This window comes from Corvus kubaryi, unplaced genomic scaffold, assembly GCF_017639235.1.
Source record: "Corvus kubaryi isolate FWS band 111438036 unplaced genomic scaffold, C.kubaryi_AGA036_p1.0 37367, whole genome shotgun sequence".
NCBI lineage: Eukaryota > Metazoa > Chordata > Aves > Passeriformes > Corvidae > Corvus > Corvus kubaryi.
Window position 1 is genome coordinate 5746368 of NW_024581119.1, and position 24369 is coordinate 5770736.

The 24369-nt window shown below is 50.1% G+C and overlaps 1 protein-coding gene across 1 annotated transcript; it reads right to left on the reverse strand.

Moving 5' to 3' along the window:
• Window positions 1-4304: 4304 nt before the first annotated feature.
• On the reverse strand, window positions 4305-23773 carry KCNJ1 (potassium inwardly rectifying channel subfamily J member 1). Its single transcript, XM_042034027.1, has 3 exons — window positions 23676-23773; window positions 21806-21876; window positions 4305-9061 (listed from the first exon to the last, which is right to left on the reverse strand). Exon 3 carries the CDS (start codon window positions 9040-9042, stop codon window positions 7927-7929), a length of 1116 nt encoding a protein of 371 aa, XP_041889961.1. The 5' UTR covers window positions 9043-9061; window positions 21806-21876; window positions 23676-23773; the 3' UTR covers window positions 4305-7926.
• Between the last annotated feature and the right edge of the window lie 596 nt (window positions 23774-24369).

Consider the following 24369-nt stretch of genomic DNA (forward strand, 5'->3'; position numbering starts at 1 on the left):
TGTGAATTCCTCTGCGTGTGTGAATTCCTCCTGCTCAGTTACAGCCAGCAGGTTTAGAACCTGCCTTGGACTGGATTTTGTAGCAGCCTTTGTATCCCCACTGCTGGGAGTCCAGAGGATGGAGCTCCCAGCTTAAGCACTTGTTAGATGCTCTAAACTGAGGGATGACAAATCCTTCCAGAGCCAGGCACCTGAGATCACTCCTGTCCAGAACCCCTGGATGCCAGAACCCACCCCCTGCACACACTGTGCCTTCCTGCTTTATATACCTAAAAATTGTATTTTAGCCCTGAGGATGGACTTCCAAACAAGTGTAGGTTTCTAACAGAGTACTGTGGCAAAGGAAAACGATTTCCCTGTGCCAAGACCTTTCCTGAGTAAAGACAAAGCCAGATTTCTCATACTCGTGCCCAACAAGTGCACTCCAGCCCAAATGAGACATTAATTATGGGGGAAATGTGCCATAACTTCTGCTGAGGTAAATATTTAACGTGGGGCTGGCCTTGCCCAGCGATATTTCATGCACATTAATGGCAGTAGATGCCTGGGCCTGAAGCTTTGTGCTCAAAGGAGGATGAACCCAGCTGCTGTTTCCCACCTCTGTGTCACAAGGAAAGAACCATCAGTCTGTAAATGCTGGATGAAAGCAGCCAGCTTCACTTCATTATCCTATTACAATAATAGAGTTTTTACAGGCTGCTTTGCTGTGCTGATCCAGTATTTTTAATAAGTTCTGTGAAATTAGTTGGTGAGACTTCAGCCTCCTGCCTACCAAAGTCTGTTCTCCACATCAAACCGAGCGTGGCTGCATTTGGTGTTAATTAGAGCTGCAGTCCAGAGGCACGTCAGGGGCTGGCATTTATAAATCCACTTCAAAGATCTTATTTGTATATTTTTGCACAATACCCAGCATAACATATACATGACAATTTTCATCTGTGAAATCAGAACTCGCTGCAAATAAAGCTCAGACCTTTCTGTCGTATCAGAAAAGAACTGGGAGACCTCTGACTAAGGTCATGTGGAGAAGGACAACACGAAGTTTAGCTTGTGTGTTATGATTTTTCCCACTACAGAGGTAGAAATCCCTGCACATGAAGGGATTCTTCTATTATTTCAGATTCTTCTGTTATATCAGAATAGAATTAGAGATCCTTGGCAATAATCAGCTCTTCAGGCTCCAAGAGCAGCAAACAGGGCCTGATACCAAAGCCGCTGAGTGTGAAGACCAAAGGCAGAGCAGTTTTGAGGCCATGACAGCAGTCACCCCATCAGCCCTGCATCCTGCATCGCGGTAGCTGCCCCCAGGATCTGCCCTGTGCCCGCAGGGGATGGCACAGCTGGGTTTGCAGCTGAGCAGCCACCCCGACCCGGATAAATAACTGCAGCAAGAGGGGCTTTGGGCAGCGCAGGTTCCCAAGGGGAACCTAACCAGGGGCAGGTACAAGGGCATTCAGTCCTGGACTTCTGATTTGAAGTTGCGGTGGTGAAGGAGGATGAGGAGCCAGGGGCTCTGGCAGTTTGGTGCGATTTCACCCCCAGAGCTGGCTCCTTCCTTTCCAGGAGCTGCTGCAAACTTGTTATTTGCTTTGGCTTTTCCTGAAGTTTCTGTCTCCTGGAGCTGTAAAGTCCAGTGCTGGATGCACCTCCCCTCCCTGCTGCTGCACGTGCCATGCTCAGGCCAGCAGAGTCTCCTCCTGCAGCCCTGCTGGCAGCTCGGGCTGGGCATGGACCTCTCCAGCCCTTGGGAGCACAGGGTCGGTGTCAGTATATATATATATACATGTTATATATATATACATGTTACATATATACACTTGCCACACCCCTGGCAGTGTCCACGGCCAGGCTGGACGGGCCTTGGAGCAGCCTGGGACAGAGGGAGGTGTCCCTGCCCATGGCAGGGGGTGGAACTGGATGGGCTTTAATGTCCCTTCCAACCTAAAAGTGATTCCATATCGCTTTATGTATATTTCATAGAACAGTATATATAGACATATGTATTTGATATAATTGTGTATATATATATATACATATTTGATATAATAGTGTGCTGTAGTGTTAAGGTAAAACAGATTAAGAGGGGGGGATTTAAAAACTTCCCTTAATGCCCCATTTCTGGATCCTCAAGGCTGAGCAGGAGCTGAGCAGCTCCCCAAAATCCTCAGCCAGCACATTCCAAGCTCTGCAGACCCAGGGGTACCGGCATCCCAACCTTGCTGTGGGAATTGGGGGAGCAGCATCCTTCTCCATGAGGGATAGAGGGGAGCAGGGGGTGGAAGGAGATGAGCTTTAAGGTCCCTTCCAACCCAAACCATCCTGGGATTCTGGCCCGGTTCCATAGCGGTGTGTGCGGAGCTCCAGGCACAGCAGCACCACCGGATCTGGGCTTCCAGAACCATCCCAAGGGATGTGATGGCTCTCTGGCTCTGCCACAGTGACAGTGACTCCTTGGGGGGGGTTGGCTCCCTGCTGTACCAGGAGCACTTCCAGAGCATGGGGGAGCTTCATCTGAACAGGAACCGTGGGCACTGCTGCCAAACTAACCCAGGGCAAGGACTCGGGGCCTTCCCGAGGTGATCTGTGGTAGAATCATGGATTCAGTGAGATTGGAAAAGCCCTCTGAGGTCGTGGAATCCAAGCATTAATCCAGCCCTGCTGTGCTGTTGGGTTTTAACAGGTGGGGAAACTGAGGCACAAAGCAGGGAGCAGTGTCTGGTGTGGCGTCACAGAGCAGAGTTCCCTGTGGAATATGGGTCTCTCCTGACCCAACCTCGCCGTTCCCGACCCCTCCGCTCCACTTTAGATGCAGCATCAGCCGATGTTTACAGCCCCAGCGCACCACTCACACACCACCTCCGAATTCACTGCCGAGAATTCCCTACACTTCTGTGAAGGGGCTAAATACATCCAGCTAGCACGGCCCGTGCCAAAACCGAGCCACTAAATGCACTGAACTTTGTGTCATAAAACACGGAACAGTCCCAATAAATTCCTGCTTTGCTTTTCAAGGCTGCCGTGGTTGCGCTGCGGAGTTCGGGGCTGCGGAGCGGCTGATCCGCAGGTGAGCGGTGCCATCCTGTGGCAGCGGCACAGAAAACACCGCTGGATCCCTCGCATCCCCGATGCTCCCCAGCATCCCCGTGATCCCCAGCATCCCTCTGATCCCCAGCATCCCTCTGATCCCCAGCACCCCTGATGCTCCCCAGCATCCCCGTGATCCCCAGCATCCCTCTGATCCCCAGCATCCCCGTGATCCCCAGCATCCCTCTGCTCCCCAGCATCCCCATGATCCCCAGCATCCCTGTGCTCCCCAGCATCCCTGTGCTCCCCAGTATCCCGACCTGCCTCCGTGCTGGGCTGTCACCACAGATTCACGTGGTGACTTTGCACAGCTGAGTTGGTATGTGGCTGCCCAGGAGAGCACGGGCTTAATGCTTTCTGTGCTTAAATTTGGCCAGAGGTGTGAAAAAGGAGACACAAAGTGAGCCTGTCTCATCCCAGCCTCCCCTCGCTTGTCCGCCTCCCGAGCAGGCAGAATTGATGTCTGCCTCATGCAGCAGTGAGTTTGTTCCAGTGCAGGTGTCCCCAGGCAGATGCTTCCACCACAGGAATGTCAGCTTGGCCTCAGGAAGTGTCTTTTGTGTGTATTCAAGCAGCCACGGAGAGAGCTTCAGCCTTCCTCACTCTTGTTCCAGTGAAGCTGTCACGGGCTCAAATGGGATTTAGGGCCAGTGCTGGTGGCCTCAGAGGTTCCCCAGGCTGCAGCAAGAGGATTCACCAGAGGGTTCAGGAACTTGCACAGTTTCCCTCTGTGCTTCCCCTTCTCTGCTCACATTCCTGGCCTGGTGCTGTGGTTTCTCCCTGCTCCTGTGGGGAGCAGGAGCTGGGCCAGCACCATGACTGTGGATCAAGGCAGGGGTGTTTTTAGGGGAAAAAAATGAGGGGGAAATCCCGGCTGCTCCCAGTGGAATTCCCAAGGGTGTGACCACCCCAGTTTGCCTGGGGAGCAGGAAGGGGATGGGACAGCTCAGCTTTTGTCAGGCTTTGCTCACTGCTGACTGGTTTGTGGGTGAGCAGCAGAGCTTCCAGGGAATTGTGTACAGGCAGGAGCTACCCAGGCATTCGCTGGGAGCCTGTGAGCAGTGTCTGCCACAATCCAGCAGTGCAAGCCAGTGGGAGCATCTGAGCAGTGTGCCAGGGGTTGTTTTAATTATTATTATTGTTATTATTATTATTTAGGGGTGTCTTTTCACCAGTTCCTCCCAGAGCATGTGTGCAGACAGACAGCAAACCAGCACATGTCAGTTTACCAAAAGCAGTTATTTTAATTCATGGCCCTTTCTCCAGCAGTCAGCAGGATGCCTTATTCATTTGCCAGCAGGAGGGTAAATCTATTTCAAAATGATTGAAATATTATGCACAGCTTGAATGAATGTTTAAAATAAATACAGTAGAAGAAACATGTTGTTTGTGAAATGAGAAGATAAATTAAGTTTAGTGCAGACACATTATTCCCAAGCCTGGCTGCTTGGCTTTCCCAGCGAAATCCTTTAGGCCTTAATCCAGCAGGAAGGGTCTGATTGCTCTCCTGAAGGGGCAGGACTTTCTCCTCAGACCTTCGCAGGGTTTGGCCCAGGCTGTGGCCTCCGCGGTGTGCCCCAGCCTGTGGAAAGGCCTAAGGCAGGACGGGAGGGAGAGGGGGCCTGCGAGGCTGGGGCAGAGCTGCACAAGCAAAGCCCTGCGGGGTGAGGAACCCGGCCTTTGTCTTCCAGTATCGGCTCTGTGGTTCCCTCCAGCCACTTCTGCTCAGCAAGATTAAATTTATTTTCATCCTCTTAACTGAACTTTCTTTTAATGGCAGCAGGGGTGACAGCCCCCAGAATAGCTTTCCTCTGGAGTCTGTCCTGAGTGGCCTGTCCCCGATAACCTCCTTCCCGGCCCGGCCTTTATCTGCCGGGTGACAAACAGCTCTCCCTGGACAGCCAGAGGAAATTCCACTCATTGTTGTGCTGCTGCTGGGCTCTGCCTCAGCTCTATCTGCTGCTGCTTCGGGGCTGCCAGGGCTTCCTGGGGTGACAACCAGCGGGAGGCTCACTCCGGGATTCCCACTCAGCTCCCAGTATGATCCCGCTCTAAGGGAGCCTGATAGCTCAGCCATGGCCCTGTCAGCTTTGGATCCATCCCCTTGAATTTCCTCTGGTCCTGGATCCCCTCCAGTAACACCAAAATGTGCGAAAGGACACAGTCGCCCTTCCCCTGCTGCAGTTTCCTTGTGTTGCAGGTTCCAAGGCAGGTGTGGCTGTCAAGAGAGGGAACACCAGGCAGCCACCCCTGCCGGGGATCAGGAGCTGTGGTAGCACCTCGTACCTCTAGAAATGGAACAACACATCCTCGTGCTCATGCTGCAAACAGGGCAAAAGGTTCCACCGCTGGGTCGGGAAGAACGTTGAAGTTTAGGATTTTGAGATGGCTTTCCTCAAAAGTACATTGTTTCGGGACCCCCTAGGCTTCGGAGGGTGTGCACCACCCCTTGGACAGGCACTGCAGAGCATTTGATTTCTTTTCCCCACCAGCACTAACATCCCAAACCAGTGCTCAAAGCAGGACTCTTCCCTGGCTCCTCATTGCACAGCTGGGTTTGACCTTCCGAGTGGGTTTCCCTTGTCCAGTGGGGACACTTTTCTGCTTCTATTAAAGGCATCTTCATGCGTCTCTTCTCCCAGGGGTAAGAGGTGTAGCTTGCAAGCCTTGAGCACTGACAGTGCCACTTTCTGGGGACATTACCCCCAGGGAACTGTACAGGAAGCCTCAGGAGGAAATGCAGCAGCAGCTCTGGAAGGATGGAGCAGCCTTTTGGTTCAGACCAGTCTGGGACTCTGGACACATCATTTCCCTTCCCTGCTGCCTCCGAGATTTCTGTGCATGGCCACTGATCTCTTGATGTTTGTTTTGGGGGATCAAAACTGTCCTTCCAAGCTGATAATCTGAGGGGCACTAAGGCTGAAGGTTCAGGTGCTGTGGTGACCGAGACTGTAAAATATTTTTCACGCTTGGTTTGCAAGGTTGCAAAAGCAGCACAATTAAAATATCTGGCAGTATCTGTGAGTTACCTCAAAAGTCTCACTCCTGCTTCTCTATTCACAGTTCTGGCCCTAGTGCAGCCACTTTTGGTAGCTCTGATGTGTGATGAGAGCAGAACTTGGTGTGCTGACCTTTCCACCCAGAGGTGGAGAAGGGTGTGGCAGCGGTGCACTGAGGAAAGATTGACACAGCTGAGCATTGGCTTTAAAGTGCTTTAGTGACATAACTGTTCATAACGTTGTTCTCTGTACAATGTCAGTGGTTATGTCCCAGGTTACAGATGGCAAATTGGAGATGCAGAGTAAAGTGATTTGTTCTGACCCAAGAGAGGAGTTCACACCACACTGGGACTGAGACCTGAACACTCCTGGTTCCCAGAGTTTGATTTCCATACTCACACCATGCTCATTTGGAGCACAACTTTCTCTAGTCATCATCTGACCTGCTGAGTTCTCCCCTTCTTTTAGAACCACTTAATCCAGCAGCTTTTAACACTATTTCCATTTTACCACAGCATTGAAAATTGATGAGCCAAGTTACATCACTGGGAAGAGCTCCCAAAAATTCTTTGGTCTGCCACTAGAACTCTCAGTAACAGAATGAACTGAGGGGAAAAAATTGCCTGCGAGGAAGTAGAAAGTAGAAATTCACTAAAAAAGTATTGAAACTTCTTGTTGCATTTGAAGCTTCAATGTCAAAAATCATCCCCAGAAAATGTTCAGCACGACTCAGCTCCCACCGAGCAGGACTTGTTTCCTGTAGGGATGCATGTTTGGCTGTGGGCAGATGAACAGTTTGGAACGAAATCTGAAGCCAAAATGTTGGTAGGAGGCTCCTGGGCTGTGTTTTTGTTTGAACAAGACCTTCGTGCTACAAAGGGGAAGATAATCTCTGTTTGCATTGGGGATTTTTTGGAAGGATACATCCAGAGCTGGGAATTTCCTCTCTCCTCCCAGTGGAGCGCTTTCTGCCAGGTGTGAATGAATCAACGTGTTCTCCATCTCCCCACCTTTCTGGAGAGTGGTCTTCAAATGTTTCCCTATTCCCCAGCCAGGCAGCTCCTGGGGCAGTGAAGAGCTGAGGGCTGGGACAGTTGGGAATAAGCTGCCAAATTCCTCTTGGCCCAGAGTGGCTCTGCTTCTCCTTGGTTTTTCAGTTTTCCTTTCCATTTGGATCTTTTTCCCTGAAAGGAGTCAAAGGCTTTCAGAGGGGACAAGTCACATTTTGGAGTTGGAGATGCAGCAGCTTGGTCCAAGCTCTGTCTTCTCTATTTCCTAAACTTGTCCCATCCTCTACTGCTCTGTCCTGCAGCTGTACCAGCCCCAAAGAATGAGGGAAGGAATTGTTTCAGAACATTCAAAAGTGCCCAAGATGCAGAGCCAGAGTCTGTTTTCATAGAGGACTTCGACAGCCAGAAATAGACTTTTTTTTGAGGTTTTGGCTCCTAAGTCCCTTAGGTTTCTTTAGCTTTGCCTTCTGTCTCTCCTTTTCACGTTCTCATTCCAGCAGCTGTGTATCTTTACGTCCTAAAATTTCTTTCCACCTTTTCAGACTTTTTAACACCTTTGTATGCCCCTGGAAACTTCAGTGAGTTGGACATTCCAACATAGCAGCTTCATTAAATGTCCCATAGATATAAAAATATAAATTCTATGAAATATAAGTAGTGTAGTTAAATAGTGATCACTGGTATGCTGCTCCTCTTTGATTGGAGGCTTTTGAGAAAACAAATGCTGGGTTAGAGCAAACCCAGACCTGTGTTCCTGTTTTGTTTTACTGAGTTATTTATTAATTCTCAAGACTGAATTCTCTCTGAAAACTCAGTCCCACAAATACCTGGCACTACATTTTTGTGTCGCTGGTTTCACTGACTTCAGACAAGACAAAGCCAGGATTGTCATAACCTTTCTTCTCTTTGGCTTTGGCTTCCTTCTCGTTGGTGAGACAGAAGGCACAGTGGGGAGTGTCCACGGCCACTGTCTTGCTGAAGTTCTGGAAGTCCACTCTGTATTTCCCTTCTTTGGTCTTGGACACCATGGGAGCGAAGCGGTACCCCCAGAGCACCTCCTCAGGGATATAGGATGTCCTCACCTGGCAGGTGGCACTGGTGGCCTCCACGGTGCCATCCAAAAACACCACCAGCTCAAAGTCCTGCTGCAGGAGGGTTTCTGCTGCCATGTGGAAGAAGGGGCTGTTCTTGTCTATGATGTGGTAAATGGTGAGTGGCGAGATGAAGAAGAGGTTCTCGTTGCCAGCATCCACCACGAATTCGATGTTGACCTGGTCCAGGATGATGGTCTCCCCCTCGGGGGTGATGGTGGTCTTCAACAGCTTCCCATAGATGTGGCTCCCGATCAGCAGGCTCTTCCGGAGGTTGGCCACACGGATCAGGAGGCACAGCTTCCCCCCGCGCTTGCTGATGACGGCGTTCTTGCTGAACGTAATGGTCTTGGCCCGGTTTTTGGACCTGGAGATCTTGGCCAGAATGGCCCCACACATGAAGGAATTGATGATGACTCCCAGGATGGACTGGAAGATGAGCAGGAAGATGGCAGTGGCACACTGCTCTGTGACACACCTGAAGCCGTAGCCTATGGTCACCTGGGTCTCCAGGGAGAAGAGGAAGGCTGAGGTGAGGCCATTGATGTTCTCCACACAGGGGGTGTGGTTGATGGAGGGGTTGAACTCAGGCAGGTCTTTGTGGATGTAGGCCACGACGTACCAGAGCAGCCCGAACAGGAACCAGCTGCCCAGGAAGGCCGAGATGAAGATGGTCATCTTGTACCTCCACCTGAGGTCCAGGATGGTTGTCCATATGTCGATCAAGAAGACAAATCTGGACTGTTCCACGTTGCCAAACTCGATGTTGCACCTCCCATCCTTGGAGACGAGCCTGGCCCGGCGCCGGCTGCGCTCCCGGAGGTGGCTGGTGAAGCGTTCCCGGAGGTAGCTGAACATCCCCACTGCTCACAGGGCTCTGCAGAGCAAAAACAATGAGCAGTGGGGTTTAACCTGGACCTGCAGGCCAGGGGGAAACTCTGACACAGCTCAAGACACTTGCTCAGGACAAAGTTATACAATTTGCATATTTTCCTGCAGCTGCTGGGGAAGAGTTCCAGTAAGCTGATGAGGAAACTCAGAGTTCCTTGCCTAAGGAGCATTCCAGCAAAAAACAATCATTTTGGCTTGCTCAATAAACTCCAAGTCAGTCAAGTGTTAATATTGTCCTGTGCTCAGTTGTGTAAGTGAAGCCTGGAGCAGCAGTAACTCCATCGTGGGCATGGGTGGGGAAAATGCTGAGTTTGGAGACCTTTCTGGCTTTTAGGAGATGAAACCTGGCCTGTTGATGCAGTTTTGTGTGTATCTCAGCATTGGGAGACCCTGGATGAGACGTGGATAGGAAATTTAGGGACAAAGGGGAGCAGATGCAGAAGGCATAATTAAGCCAGATCCGTAGTTATTTTTAGCATGGTTAGAGATGGGGCTTGGAGGTGTGAAATTCAGACCCTGGAATCACACAAGCATCTCAAATAGGATTATTAGGTGAGAACAAAAGAAAAGATTAAACTCCAGCAGGAGGATTTGGGTGTTAGCTCACCACAAAGGCGATGCTAAGACTAAGAATGGATTTCTGAACCTGATCCTTTAAAGGAAATTGTAGCTCGGTGTCCCTCTTGTTTTGTCCTTTATGACTGGCCATGTTAACAAGAGACCCAGGGAATAAGAGTCATTGATGGAGAAAATGCTACAGATGTGTTCAGACTGGAATTTGGATCAACCTACATTTGAAAAATTCCCAGCCTTGGAGTTACTCAGACACACAGGTGTGGGGAGAGGCTGATGCTCTGCAGAGTCAGACACTGCCTGGGATGTTCATGGACCATCCCAGGGCCTGATTTTGGCCCAAAACTTAGGAGTGTTCTTAAAAATAATTTATTTGAGTTTATCACCAAGCATAAAACGTGTTTGGTTGCCAGGAAGGATGTTGGATCAGTGCACACTGAGCCCCCCTGGACCCATGTGTGCCTCTTTATTCAGCTTCTGTTGAACAAAATCCTTCTGAGTGGCTGAATGAGCTGTGTGCTGTGGTCACACGTCCTGGGGCAAAATGCTTCCAAAGTGAGAACTTGAGGGGAAAATATTCCCAGTGCTGACTCACACAGGGGTGTTCTGAGCCTGCTGGGTCTCCGAGGAGGAGAATCCCCAGCCACACAGGGCAAGGGTTTGGGATTCCTGCAGCTGCCATTTTCCTTTGGGAAAACCCTGAGGGCACCTTGAATCAGGAGATGCTGAGGGCTTTGTGCTTCTGTTGTTTCTTTACCTTCCCAATAGGAAGGGACAGTAAAACAAGCCTTAGGAGTGACTTTTTTAGAGCAAGCTAAAGATGCTACACCCCTTATCTCAAACCCTGCCTCCTATCACCAGCCCACCCGGGCTTCCTTTTGGTCAGCAGCAAAAGGCTTGGGCTCAAATTGGTGGCAAGTGGACTGCCCAAATTTTGCTTGATTTCACGTGCTTAAGTATCTGTGGCAAGAGCTGTTCACCTCCCCTAAGCTCCAGTTTCATATATCCAAAATGGGGATACCTCGAGTGATGCGTCAGACACTGGTGGGAGTTCAGTGGGAAATGTGTCTCATTTAACTGCAGCCATTTAAACACTGGAGAAGTGTCAGTGCCAGCTGTACAGCCGACACAGGAAAGGACCAAGTGCCCCCTCTGAGGGTCCCCTTGCCACCACAACAGTTTTATGAAGTCAAGAACTGCTGTTTGGCAACGTCCCTTTACCCTGTGATTTTAACTTGGAGAAGCTGCCTGATGTCTCAGCTGGCTAAACCAGAAATCCTCCCATCACACCCAGCTGCAGGCACAGAAAACACCTTCACATGTGTTAATCAGCAGCAAAGAGAAAATATTGTGGAGAGAATGAAGAGAAAATTATCAAGGATGGAGTCTAAGTGCAAATTAATAGCATTTTGTAAAGCCAGAAGTAATTCTATTATTCAATGTCCTTGTTACTATCAGCAGCCCTAAGAGTAAACTTATTTCTGTGTCTCACACAGCTGCCTTCTTTCTGCACTTGGACTGGATCACCTTCCTCCCCTGCTCAATCAAATTAGCGTGAAAGAAATGAAGGTCACTTTGTACTGTACCTTTTCACCCTTCTGCTGCTGAGTTTATTGGTTGCAAATGGAGCTGGCAGAGGTTAAACTTTAAGCCCACATTTGAGGACAGGGGAATGAGGTCACACTTTCCTGAACAATTCTCAAGTTTTATTTTCCTGATGCACTTTTAATATGTCCGTGTCAATGCATAGTTTGAGCAGAAATAAAGCAATCCTGTGTAACACACTATTCCAAGAAGTTTTCCAGGGTTTCAGCTTATTGTGCAAAACCACCCAACTTCAGCTGGCCCCTGTGTTCCTTCTGTCCTTTTCTGCTAGAATTTGGCTTTACCAGAATGGCAGGGTGAAATTCTGGGATGCCTCACCTTGTGCATCGTGAGCTGCACATGCACTCCTTAGGCAGAGAGGGGCTCCTAACCTCAGGGAACAGGTGTGAAGGGGAGAAATCTGCAGGATCTCTGGTTTCTGATCTGCCTGTGTCCTCACATCAGGGGTCATGATAAATCACCCTCACAGCTCTGATCCAGCTTCCACGGGAAACTTTCCAGAATTTGAGTGGGGATCTGGACACACAATTGAACAGATAACAACCACAGAATAGCTGAGAACAAGATGATCAGCCTGGATCCTTGAAAACAGGTCCCCAGCTCCAGCATTCTTCTACTGCCTCTTTAAATCGTCCACAGCCCCTTCCAAGGCTCCCTTACAAGCCCTGCTTAAGCTACCCCTGAGCAGATCAAAGAGGCAGAAGAATTTCACCCCTCTTCAGGCAGAATGACAAAGGAATTCTCCTTTCAACAAATCCCTTGCCCCCACACACAGCTGAAATATGTTGATTTGCTTCAGCAGGAGAAAAATTCTCTCCTGGATAAGCGTGTTGTGAGTATATCAGCGACTGTCTGGAGGAGATTATATAAAGCAAGTTATATAATACAGCAATTAAAGCCCTTTTAATTCAAATCAGCAGAGGTGCCCGACTACATCCTAGCTAATGTTTACCAGGATGTGTTTCCTGTTGGGCCCACATAAACAGGGCACTTCTGTCTGTCTGGAGCAGGGAATTCTGTCCTGTGGGACTTGGGGATGGTGCTGCTGTCCCAGGCAGTGCTTATAGAGGGTGCACTGCTCCTGTTCCTACACAACACAAACTCCATCAATAAACATGACCTGGCGAGGTTAGCTGTGAAAACAAGGAGTTCCCACTTCCCTGGCCCAGTCTTGTATTTCCCAGTGATCATCAGAGTAAGCAGAAACTTTCAGATTTTCATTCTCAGCTTCCCAAGTACTCCAGCAGTGCCTCCATCCCAAATATCTGAGAGCTGTTAGCCGTGTTTCTGCCTGTTCTCTGCAGCCCTGCAGGTGGGTGACACCAATCCTTGCAGTTCCTGAGCAGCTGCAGTTCTCTGCTCCCTCAGGAACGTTACTGGGTGCTTCTCCTTGCTCTTACTTCCTTGCAACTGGTTTGGTTTGAAAAATTTGGATGTGGGGGATAACGACATTTAATCATTCCTCGGGTAAGTTTTATCCAGGGAAATGGCTTTAATCCCAGCCACGTGCAGCCCTTGAGGAGACCAGAGGGGGAAGGGAGGGGAAGGTGCTGAATGTTTGATAGGGGCCTGACAAGAACAAGACTCCATCTCCTGCTCTTTTGCTGGAGTTCTGGTGTCTCCCTCCCTCGCTGGCAGCAGCGGGAGTGGGAGCCAAGCTGGCAGAACGGGATCATTAGGGGGAGACAGAGCAGCTCCCGGAGCCCGCAGCCTGCGCTAGAAATACATCTTTGTTAGGGATTCAGAGGAAGTTCTAAGCAGCTTAGGTAGAAGAAAGGGGATACAGAGTTAAAGGATTTTTTTTTCCAGTCCTGTTCAGTTCTCTGCAAAACTCAGATCTTCTTTCGGTCCTTTCTGTGTTTTTCTTTCTGTTGAACTTTCTCTGAACAAAGTATGTGAAATATCCAATTCCTAATACCTTATCAAATCCTTTTTTATTAGAAAAGCAAACTCTAACACTCAGTCTCATGGTGAATTATCTGCTGGCTGCTTTACTACCGAGCCCTGTGGGGAGTGGAGCTCATTTACCCTCTGCCAACTGCCCTGGGCAGAGCAGGAGTGAGCCCGTTGGGATGGGATGGAGAGCAGGAATGGGCCTGTTGGGATGGGATGGAGAGCAGGAATGGGCCCATTGGGATGGGATGGAGAGCAGGAATGGGCCTGTTGGGATGGGATGGAGAGGTGGAATGGGCCCATTGGGATGGGATGGAGAGCAGGAATGGGCCTGTTGGGATGGGATGGAGAGCAGGAATGGGCCCGTTGGGATGGGATGGAGAGGTGGAATGGGCCCGTTGGGATGGGATGGAGAGCAGGAATGGGCCTGTTGGGATGGGATGGAGAGCAGGAATGGGCCTGTTGGGATGGGATGCAGCAGGAAATGACCTGTTGGGCTGGGATAGCAGTTGCACCATTCTGTCTTGTTGCCTATGTCAAAATCAGAATCAAGGACTGTCACAGAGAGCCCAATCAATTGGGAGTGGAGGAAAAAACAAAGTCCCTAAAGCAGCCAGTTGGCCTTGGGGTCTGTCTGGAAAGAACCTGATTTGAACCATCCTCTGAGCATCCTCCTGAGAGACACATCTGCCAAGGGACCAGACCTGCTGGGCCTGGCAAGGTTCCTTCTTGGCCCTGGCAATGCCACCATGGAATATTTATCCCTGGCAGCAGCTTGGAGTGCTGAGCACTGTGGCTGTGCCTCCAGAGTGCCGCCTGAAATGCCAGTTCCATGTGGGAAATGTGATCCTTCCATCCGGCTCAGTGCTAAGCTGGAGTCTTGTCACAGCTCCAGCCCAAGTGACTGCATTTGCCTAAAGTCCAAGTGGAATTTCAAGTGGATCCCCCAAAGGATCTTATCCCCTGCCTTGCGCTCTCTCCTGCTGAACAGAATTACTGTGAGGTGCCCGAGCTGCCCTTTTGCACGCAGGAGGGGCAGAGGGATCCCTGCCTGCCTGCCTGCCTGGGGGCTGGGCAGCAGTCCATAATATGCACTGGGAAAATGGAATATCCTTGGAACAGGTGTCTCCCACCCCAGGTGTGAGCACCAAATGAAGAAATCCCTGAAACGCCTCCTCAGATGGAGGGAAGGAGGGAGGATTGATCCTCCTGTCTCGGACCTGGATGAAGCAGGACTGGCCCAGCCCAGCCCAGCCCAGCAGGGACATCACCAGGACATGCACTGTCCCCTCCCTTCCCTTCCTCATGTCCTGACTTTTAGGAACAGAACCATGTCAGCTCTGACATTTATGGGATGTAGGGACTCTACAGGAGCAGTTGGCTGCTCGAGGGACTCAGTCACCTCAGAAGTGCTGCCCTGCCCTGCCCTGCCAGGGGGTTCTGCCCCTCTGCCTTAAATTAGATCTTCTCCTTGTGCTTTGTCCCTGTTTTTTGGGTTTGGCACCTGAGCAGCCCCAGTGTGACTCGAGTGCCCCTCGGAGCCTCCTTTGAATCATATTTCTGTGATAACAGACAGTCACTAATCCCACCCAGGAATGCTGTGCCCTGTACACATGGTTTGAAAAGAGGGGCTGCAGTTCCCCCCACACAGCTGAGGGGAAGAAATAATTCCCTCCTGGGAATAAATGAAAGAACAGGCACTGCAGCACTGGGGATGCAAGCAAATCCTGTTTTCCAAAAGCTTAGGAGCGTTTGGGGTCCTCAAAGGTTAAAATACTTACCTCAGATGTCTAAATAAAGGATTTACAGCAATAAAGACATTACTGTCATTGTTAGCAATTAATAATATTGTAATTAGTGCTGCACAGAAATTAATCCAGGGCTGGGGGGGGGGTTGTTTAAAGGCTTCAGCTGACTGAGAGCAAAGGACACATCCCCAACACAAACACCAGGAAGGGTTTGGTAGAGGAACAGAAGCAGCATTTCCTCCTGTCCTGGCCCATGGTCCCTCCGGGAATGTGGCACTTGGAAACACCTCTGGCTGCACAAAACCCAACAGTCACTTCACAGGCACCAAAGAAAACATCATTATTGGATATTTTTGCAGTGCCAGGTTAATTCCACGGCTGGACTGAAGCTGCCACTGCACCTTCTGCTGGGACAGAGAATTCCCAGGCACCAGCTCAGGGTGCAGCTGCGCTGGGGCGTTGCCTCTGGAGACAGAGAACCGGGAGCTGAGCTGGCTTTCCAGCGGGATTTCTCATCAGAATTAATTTCTATTTTCAGACAAATAGGTTTCCACTGAAAATCTTCAGTTTTTAGTAGGAAATGGCTGTCTGGGAGAAATGACTTGTCAAGCAAATTATATCTTTTGGGATTTTTAATTTGGCCAAAAAAACCCTCCCCAAATAATCCTCATTGTAGTAGAGTTGTGTGTGATGTGTTGTGGCTGCATGAGGAAAAAACATCGGGATTTAACTCCCCACCAGTGTTGTACTGGATTTGTGTTCTGCTTTAAGAGAATTGATATTGATGGGCTCAGAAGCCTTGAACATAAAGCTTTTTGCTTTTAGCTGAAATTTTGCATGGAGAAAGGCGGGGTTTGTGTGGTTACTTCTGCTCTGTGCTGCCAGACAAAGGCACTGCCCTGCAAGGATGAGAAGGGCAGATGGAAATGGGTTCTCACCTGGACGTGTGGGATTGATCTGAATGCAATGAAACCTCAGCAGTGAGGGCTGGAAGGCAAATGCTGCATAAACACCCCCGAAAAGCCACAGGGGAAATGGGCAGAGTCATGTGAGCCAATTCTGCACATTCCCCGTTCTGGTGTTCTTTGCTGAGCATTTAAGGGGTTGAATCATTAACTCCCATTTGGTTTCTCCAGGCTGGCAATGTCAAGTGTCAGTCACCAGTTGCTGCGGGAGCCCAAAGACAGCTGGTTCTGGGCTTGGGGACACAGCAGGGGACAGACTTTGCCAAGGCAAAGCCACCTGTGGGCACTAGCAGGTCTAACCCTGCTTTGCTGTCAGGGTACCTCAGCACCCAGCAATGCCCTGCCAGATAAAAGCCTCTGCTCCTTTCTCTCCAAAGTGCTGGTGAATTTAAGCTGATATTTCTGTGGCACTGCCCCAGACAGGCCCCAGCTCTGGGCTGGGGGCAGAGAACTCAGCCCTGGCGAACTCAGTGGGTTGGGAAAGAGTTCTCCTCACTCACTGCACAGGAGGAGCGTTGCAGCTGCTCCATCCGGGCTCTGCACAAGGACAAAAACACAACAGCAAATGTTGCTGTGTCATACAGGCTCCCCACAGTCATTCAGAGAGCAGCCAATTCCAGCTCTGGGGCAGAGACATGGTAAAGGGGCACTCAGAACACACCCAAGAGCCTGGCTGGCCCTGCCATGGCCAAACTGCATCCTTAGGGGCAGGATATGATGTGCTCTTGGGATACTCCCTGTGTGCGAGCCTGAGGAGCATGAGGGAAAGGCAAATAAACCCCTGCCTGCAGGGGACTGCAGCAGGAAGAGCTGCTCTGTGTTTTTAGGATACAGACCCCAAAAGGATGCTGGTAGCCCCGGTGGGAACCCCACCCTGGGGATCAAGCCCTGCTGCCATCTCTCCCCTGCACACAGCGCCAGGGAAAACCCCAGTCAGCAGCTCGGGAATATTTCCATGGAATGTGAAGAGCACTGTCCTCACCTTAAGCTGTAATTCCAGCAGCCCAGCCCTTGGTGCTTATCAAGGTGACTTTGGTTTCTAAACTGGCCAAACTCCCCCTGTGCTGTGCTGGTTTGGTGCCAATAACCCAACCAGAGCAGAGAGCTCTGTCACACTGCTCTGGATAAGCCAGACTCAAACCCTGCTTTGCCAGATTTCCATTGGGAATGCCAGCCCCCAAGCACTTCCCAGACAGCAGGATTGACAGAGGAAAGACTTGGGGATGTACAGGATGATGTGATAGGTGGTAGCTGCACTCCCCAGCCCCCCGAGGTGGTTCATGTGAGGATTCACTGGCCTGGAAACAGCAGCTGTTGAGCTGGGGCCCTGACTCTGTGGGCTCAGGTGTTTCCATTGCTCTCTAACTCCTGGTCCCTGTCTGCAAAGGAAATAAGAATCATTTCTCTACTTTACATGCAACTGTAGGCTATTTTAAGGCTGAGGCTGGGGTTTCACCAGGTGTTTTTTACTGCTCAGCACCCTCTGCCCTGCCCTGTTAGAGTACTACAGTTGCTTCAGTAGTAACTGCAGCCATCCCTGGGCACAGCTGTCAGGGATTTTGAGGCCTTTCAGGAGCACGGGTGTGCTATAAATAGAATTTATTGCTCCTTGTTTCACGAAGAAGGCAGTGCTTTCACACTTTATCCCTTTCTTCAGGTAAACACAGAACAAAGTGAGGAAGGCTTTCTCTCAAGATCAAAGTGTGTGTAGAGCTCTTCCCTTGGATCATTTGCATCACTGAACTGTGCGTGAGGCATTTTCCTGTCTCACCTGCCAGGGATTAAAGGCTGCACTGCAGCCTGAGTTCTGTGCACCTCATCATTTAGCACCTCATCCCCTTCCTTTAATAACAGTACTCTCATAGTAAATCCCACAAATACGTAGTTTACAGAGGGCTTTTCTACCCTCAGTTCTTCTGCTACTGTTCTGTCTGTGCCTGGCTCTGCTGTTGCTTGGATTTGGCTTTGTTTTGCAATCAAGTTGTCCTTGTTTCCTGAATTTCTGTACGTAGGATCACAGTTTCTCTTGGACAGGAACATTAACAGACCCTTTGCCTCATGATCATGTGCTGAGTTCCTCTGGATGTGTCCTGCCTCTCATCCAGGAGTTCCCAGCAGATGTGTTGAAAGGAACATCATTCCAGATTCACTCTCCATTAACAGACGTTTTGGACTTCAGCTTTTGAACTCGCTTTTTACCTCAGAAGTAAGTCAGGTGGGCTACAGTGGCACCACAGGGAATGGGAGAATGCAACCTCTTCATTCTCACTGTACATCCAGAGAGCAAAGAAACCTCTGGTGACCCCACAGAACTGCTCAAAAGGGAAAGGATTTGTCACATTCCTGAGCAGATGCACTTTTCCTTTGGATAATACAGGTTTCTGCCCTATGAATTCCTTTCAGTGTCTGCCTGCGTGTCGAGCTGAGCTGACACTGAAGCACATCAGCCTCCACCTGTTGATTTTCCCTGCTCTCCTTTTGCTCCCGCTCTCCTGAGGTGCAGCAGCTCCCTGGCAGGCTGGGACCTGCTGCTGCACCTTGAATCAGCCCAGGCTGCACAGTCACAGATCAGACCAGTGGCTGGCAAGGTTCCTGTCCATCACAAGTGCTCCAGACTGGGGCTGGCGGGTTTTGTCCTGCCCCTGGTTCCTGACACCTGATTCCCATGATTTTCAACAACCTCTTGTCCCATTCCAGTCTCATCTCGGTGATTTCCATCCCTCAGCTCTCCCTGGCTGCTGCCCCAAGGTGTGGATAACAGCCCTAATTCCAGGGATGCACAGCACAGCCTGCAGCCCTTGCCACGGCCTTTAGACTCAGCTTGGCAACCCAAGATTTGGGCTGTGAAAAGCCCAACTTCAGACATTCCCAGCTGAACTCAGAGCTGCTAAAGGCATTTTGTGCTCTTCCCTACAAGGTCTGATGAAGCAGATTTTGTCCATCTGAATTAGAGTCTGCTTGTGCCCAGCAGATTGGTTAAAATGTTCCTGGATTTATTACAATTTAATGCCATGAAAGCTAAACAAATTTCAGGAACAATTTTGAGGATCAGATCTCAGCAGGCAGCTATTTGCCTAATGTCCTACTTTTTTACACATCTCCTGCAGGAAGCAAGGAGCTTTTAGCTACACGGGAACCTGATTATTTCCTGAAATACTGGCACTGAAAATTGCCCCTTTTCAGGCCATTTCCTGCTGTCAAGGCATGCTCAGCACCCTTGGAAGGCGCAGGGGAGCACAAGCTGCAGCTCTAAAGGCAGGAAGGCTCTGCTTTGCCTGGGATATGCAATATTTCACCAGCAGGGCTTTTTCTATCCCAATCCTCCAGTTACTTTTGTGCTCCTAATTATTTCTATGAGTGTAATTGACTTGCAAGACATTCTTGGCTTGCAGAGTGCAGGGAGTGAATTATTGACCCGTCACATGGGTCATTGATGTGAGGAGACGTCAGAACAAACTGGGTGCAAAGCAGCTACTTTGCATTCCTAATAGCAGATGTAAGCCATTAATAACTGTGCTGCCTGCTGCACTCAGAGCCTGCACAATTCGGGTTTGACATGCACATGGCTGAGTTCATCCTCAGTGTAATTTGAAATTCATTGGGCACGGACTTCATCTCCTTCTGCTGCTTGAAAATCTCTCCCGCGCCAAGATGTGCTATGCTAATTCCAGAGTTTATGGCTGACTTGAGATGTTACATTTGAAAAATCAAATCCAATTAAATCAACTTATTACCAAGGTCAGAGACCAGCATTCAGTACATTCATTCCTTGCTATTTCACAGCAAGGAGTAAACTTAGGGAGCAGATTCTGTCTCAACCCAGAACCAAACGAATCTGTCCTAATCAAATGGCTTTTGGCCGCAGGACCTAGGAAGTACAGTCAAGTGATAAAGCAAACCTCAGAGTCCAAATACCTGAGCTGAATTCCCAACTTTCCACATTTTTTTTGTGTACTGTTGGACAAATATTCTCCTCTTTGTACCTGTTTCCCCATCTGCCCATAAGATGGAAGAGGAGCTCAGGGGCTGGCTGGATAAATTCAATGACTGCAAAGTTTTGAGACCTCTTGAGTTCAGAGCTGTGGACTGGCAACAGCATCAGCTTGCTGTAGTCAGAGCTGGAACGGAGCTCAGATTTTAGGAGAGTCTCAGCAAGAGATGCCCAGTTGCTGTATCGGCAGGCACCTGTTCATTATCAGAAGAGTTCTGCGTGTATAATATCTCAATATTCTCAGCAAGGAGTGGAACAGAGGGAACATGCAATGGCTTTTGGGGGGGGACAAATATAAAGCTGATTTGCAGATCCTTTTGCAAATGAAAGTCTTAAGTTTAGGTTGATGATGAGCTCCCACACTGCGCAAGGCTTTGTGTTTAAATTACACCCTCACCAAGTGCCCAGGGGCTCTTTCTGCCTCTTGTTGTTCAGCACCTACCGCAGTTCCTGCAGGAGCTCCTTGTTCCAGACAGAACCAGACGAAAAGTGAGAGTGATGTTGACTTCTTGGATGCCCTTTATATATATCCCACTGTTTCATTCCCAGGGGAAAACAGCTTAACCTTCCCAGGCATCTCACATCCTCCCCATTCATTTAGGAGCTTAAATCTTGATGGAATTTTCTATGGTGGTGATTTGTTCCAGCAACCTGAGGAAATTCACTCAAGTGGCTCACTTCCTCCCAGTTCTCAGAAAATGGCATCTCAAAGTGAATTGCTTCAAACTTCCCTGGATCGCCAGCTACACAAGCAGTTCTAGGTACCAAGATTCCTATTTTAAGTTCCTGCTTCTGTTAAGTGCCTAAGTTGAAACTGGGACTAAATTACTTCCAGAAGTGAAGCTCTGACCTCAGCCATTAATGAGCTTTTAAAAATCTTGTATCAGTTTTGCCTCTTCATGTAGGATTCAATTATGCAGCAAACCTCAGGATGTTATTTGAGCTTTCCAGAGTCCTGCTAAAGTGGTGTAAAACCCATGAAGGTTTTACTCTCACCTCACTTTACCTCTTCAAATGTTTGAAGAGCCCAGGCAGCTCATTTAAGAGAGGCACCAGAGCTGCAGTTTATATTTGAGGGCTGAAGGAGCAGTTCCTCAAGGCGTCTCCTCTCACCCCGGGTGACAAGATTAGACACAACCCCCAAATTTAAACGAAAAGGGAAGCGAGATGGACTCCTCTCGATATTAACAAACATCCACACACAGGGTGGCCATTCAGGTCACAGCAGCTCTGCCCTGTGATGCACATGTCACTGTGTAACTGCTTGTTTTCCCTTTGCGATGGGCATTCCAAGGGCTTCCAGCAGTACCTGGCTGCTTGTTACCCGTTCTGGGCTCCTCTGGCACATTTCTGCCCACAGCACAGGAGGTGGTTGGGAGAGTTTATGGAAGTCTGAACCAAGCTAAATTCCCTTCCCTTTCTCATGGAATGCTGCAGAGGCAGCAGATTCCCACATCCCAGCCCTGCATGGTGAAAGCAAGAAGGGAACAAACCCTTACCTGAGTGAGGCTCAGCAGGGAGGCTGTGCCCTCATCGGCCCCGCACTGCTCCCAGCTCCTGCTCTGGGACAGGGCTCCTGAAGATCTCTGGGGGCACCCAGAGCACTGGAACTGAGCTCTAAAGCTCCTTTTCTCTGTGGGCAGGCTGAGCTGCAGCACAGGCAGGGCGTGTGGTGCTGGAGCAGCTTTGGGATTGCGTGCCCAGGGAACACACAGCGGGCACTCCTGGGGCAGCCTGGCTGGGAAGGTGAAGTTCCATTCCCGTGTCAAACTGCCCTCATTCCCACTGCAATCCAGAGATTTAGGGATGTGCCTTGGTCACAGGGGGCTGAGGTGAGCTGCTGCTAAGAGCTGAACCCAGAACAGCCCTCTGGAGCTCTGAACTCCTCCTGGGAAGTGCCTTTCCCACCAACACCCCTGCCAGAACCCCCCAGTTCCCTGGGATGTGCTGCTCACCAGTGCTGGGGTAGGTCCACGGGACTTCTGCCAGAGAGGTGAATTCCCAGAGCTGCACTCTTACATTTCTCCTGGAACAGTCAAGGACAAACAACAGATCTGGATGGAGCTGGAACCCAGCAAGGATCCCATGGCAGGAAATGAGGCATGAGGGCCTCTTTCCCCCAGCTGCCTCCCCACCTCCCACCGCCGTCTCCTTCACACCCAAACACAAATCCATGATTAAGGCTTAGTGCCCTTTGCCCTCATCCGTCCCCACTCCACACATCTCTCCCACTAAGCAGGGCTGTGTTTCCAGGTCTCCACATGCTCTCCCCTCGCTGTCTCCTTGCCAACTTTGGTTCTGTCTGGAATTAAGGACCTCCTGCAGGAGCTGCAGGAGATGCTGAGCAGTAAAAGGCACAAAGAGCTGGACAATTAATTTAAGTACTCAAAGAGCTCATCCCTAGAGTTCCATGCCCTCTGCATCCACCTCCAGCATCCAGCTCCTCACTCATGTGCTCTGTGCTGCCCTGCCCAGCTCCCCTGCACTCTGCCAAGCAAAGCCTGGTGGGATCCAGCAGCCCCAGCTGTGGTCAGGGATCCAGAGCCAAAGGCTCTGTCCCTGTCTCAGCATCACTGCCCTGTGAGAAGCTCTTACACTGCACCTTACAGGGCTTTGGGGACAGAGTTTAACACAAGAGTGGCAGCTCTCAGATCAGCACCTACGGACAAAGGCTGTGGCATAGGAAATACAGGCCAAGTACGAATGGCCCCTTGCTCCTTCGTGATCATTCAAACCATTACCTGGTTATTTTTGTAATTCTATAATGGAGATTTTCCCCCTCTTGTGCACTGAAGTTGCATGATGCAGAAAATCGGTTCGTTTAAGTAAGAGCTCTTATGGTGTCTTTCACCAAATGTTCTCCGAGAACATTACTAATAATTCATTAAAGCAGCACTGTCAGCTGGAACACTTTTAATTACCATTTTCTGACAAGTCAACCCTTAAGTGGTATGCCCTGATTTTTAAATTTATTACTAACACATATGCAGATTTTTCTCTTTCCCTGCTGATGTTTATAGGGGTTGAGAAAAGCAATTGACTGTAAGATTAAGGAAGTGAACCATGCACTACATGTTGTCATGCCCAAAATGGAAGAGAATTTAAGGGTGGTTACTTTTTTTAACTTCAGAAGTTCTGAGAATCTTGTTCCTGGAGCTCTGAGCATCTCCTGCAGCTGAGCTGGGGCAACTTCTGCTCTGAGCTGTTGGTTCTGGGTAACTGAAACACCTCCCAGTTCAGGTAGGACTGTGAAAACCCTGAGCTGATGCTCGTTAACTGTCCTCTTACACACACTTAATTAGCCCTTCAGTTACTCTGAAGTTACTTAAGTCACTCTGAAGCCCAGGTGGCTGCTGCTAGCGCAGGGTTAAACAGCAGTGCAGGCAGTTCCCCCACAAATCCAAAGTGCTCTGAGCTGGCACCAGCTTATCCCACCCCAGTTTTTCACAGAGCTGAGGTTTAAGGCCCTTCCAGAAGGTCACTGCCAGAAATCCACTCAGCATTCCAGAGAGGAGCAAAGCCTGAACTGCCATCGTCTGTGTTTGGTGTTGGAGGTGACTCCAGCAGGTGCAGAGATTCTCTTTGGCAGTGTTCCCCTCAGTAGCTGTTTAGTGGGAGCAGAAGTGGAGGCAGAGAACTGGCAAAGGGCTGCCCAAGGAGAGGTGAGCCAGTGACAAGGCAGACTGGAACCCACTCGTGCTATTCCACAAAGCAAAGGATTTCTTGGTTCCCTTGCTGTAGTCCTGACATGGCAAATTTGTGCAAGGAGACAAGAGACAGTCTAAGGGAAATATGGTGGGAAAAGAGTAGAACAGAGTCCCTTACCTTGTGCCTTACCCAGTGCAGGTGCCTGCAGAGGGGAGGTGGGAGAGGAGCTGCCCCTGTCCCCCAGACCAGGGAACTTCCACAGAACTTGGGTCCAGCAGCTCCTGCATCGAAAGAAGAGAGCCCAAGGCCCTGCTTGGCTTTTATGTGTGGCTGTGGCAGCTCGGACTGGCTGCCAGCTCATCTGTATGCAATGGCTCATTAATGCTGGGCCTCGTTTGTGCCGTGCATGTGCAAGGCAGGGGAAGGGGCTGCAGGATAGGGGGAAAGTCAGTGGGAGAGTTGGGCTACCAGAGACAAAAAGTAATGCAGCATTACCTGGAGGAGCTGGCATTACTCCTGCTGCCACCAACCCCTGAGTGCCCTGTCCCATCCCACCAGCACCGGCAAAGCACGAGTGCCTTGGCTGCCTGTGAGCGTCAGGCCTGTCCTCGGCATGGGGAGATGGTTTGGGCAGGAACCAGGAGCCTCTTGATGCCCTCCTGTACTGCAGAACTCTCTGCAGCCTGAATTAATGGGGCTGTGCTCTGGGAGCTGGGTGTGCCCAAACTCCTGCTCTGCCTTCCCCCCCAGATCTGAGCTGAACCCCTGAGCCCATCTGAGCCCTTTGCAGAGGGGGGACTGCAGGAGTGACCTCACTGAGACTGCAGGAGTGACCTCAGTGCTGTGGGGCTGCAGGAGTGACCTCACTGAG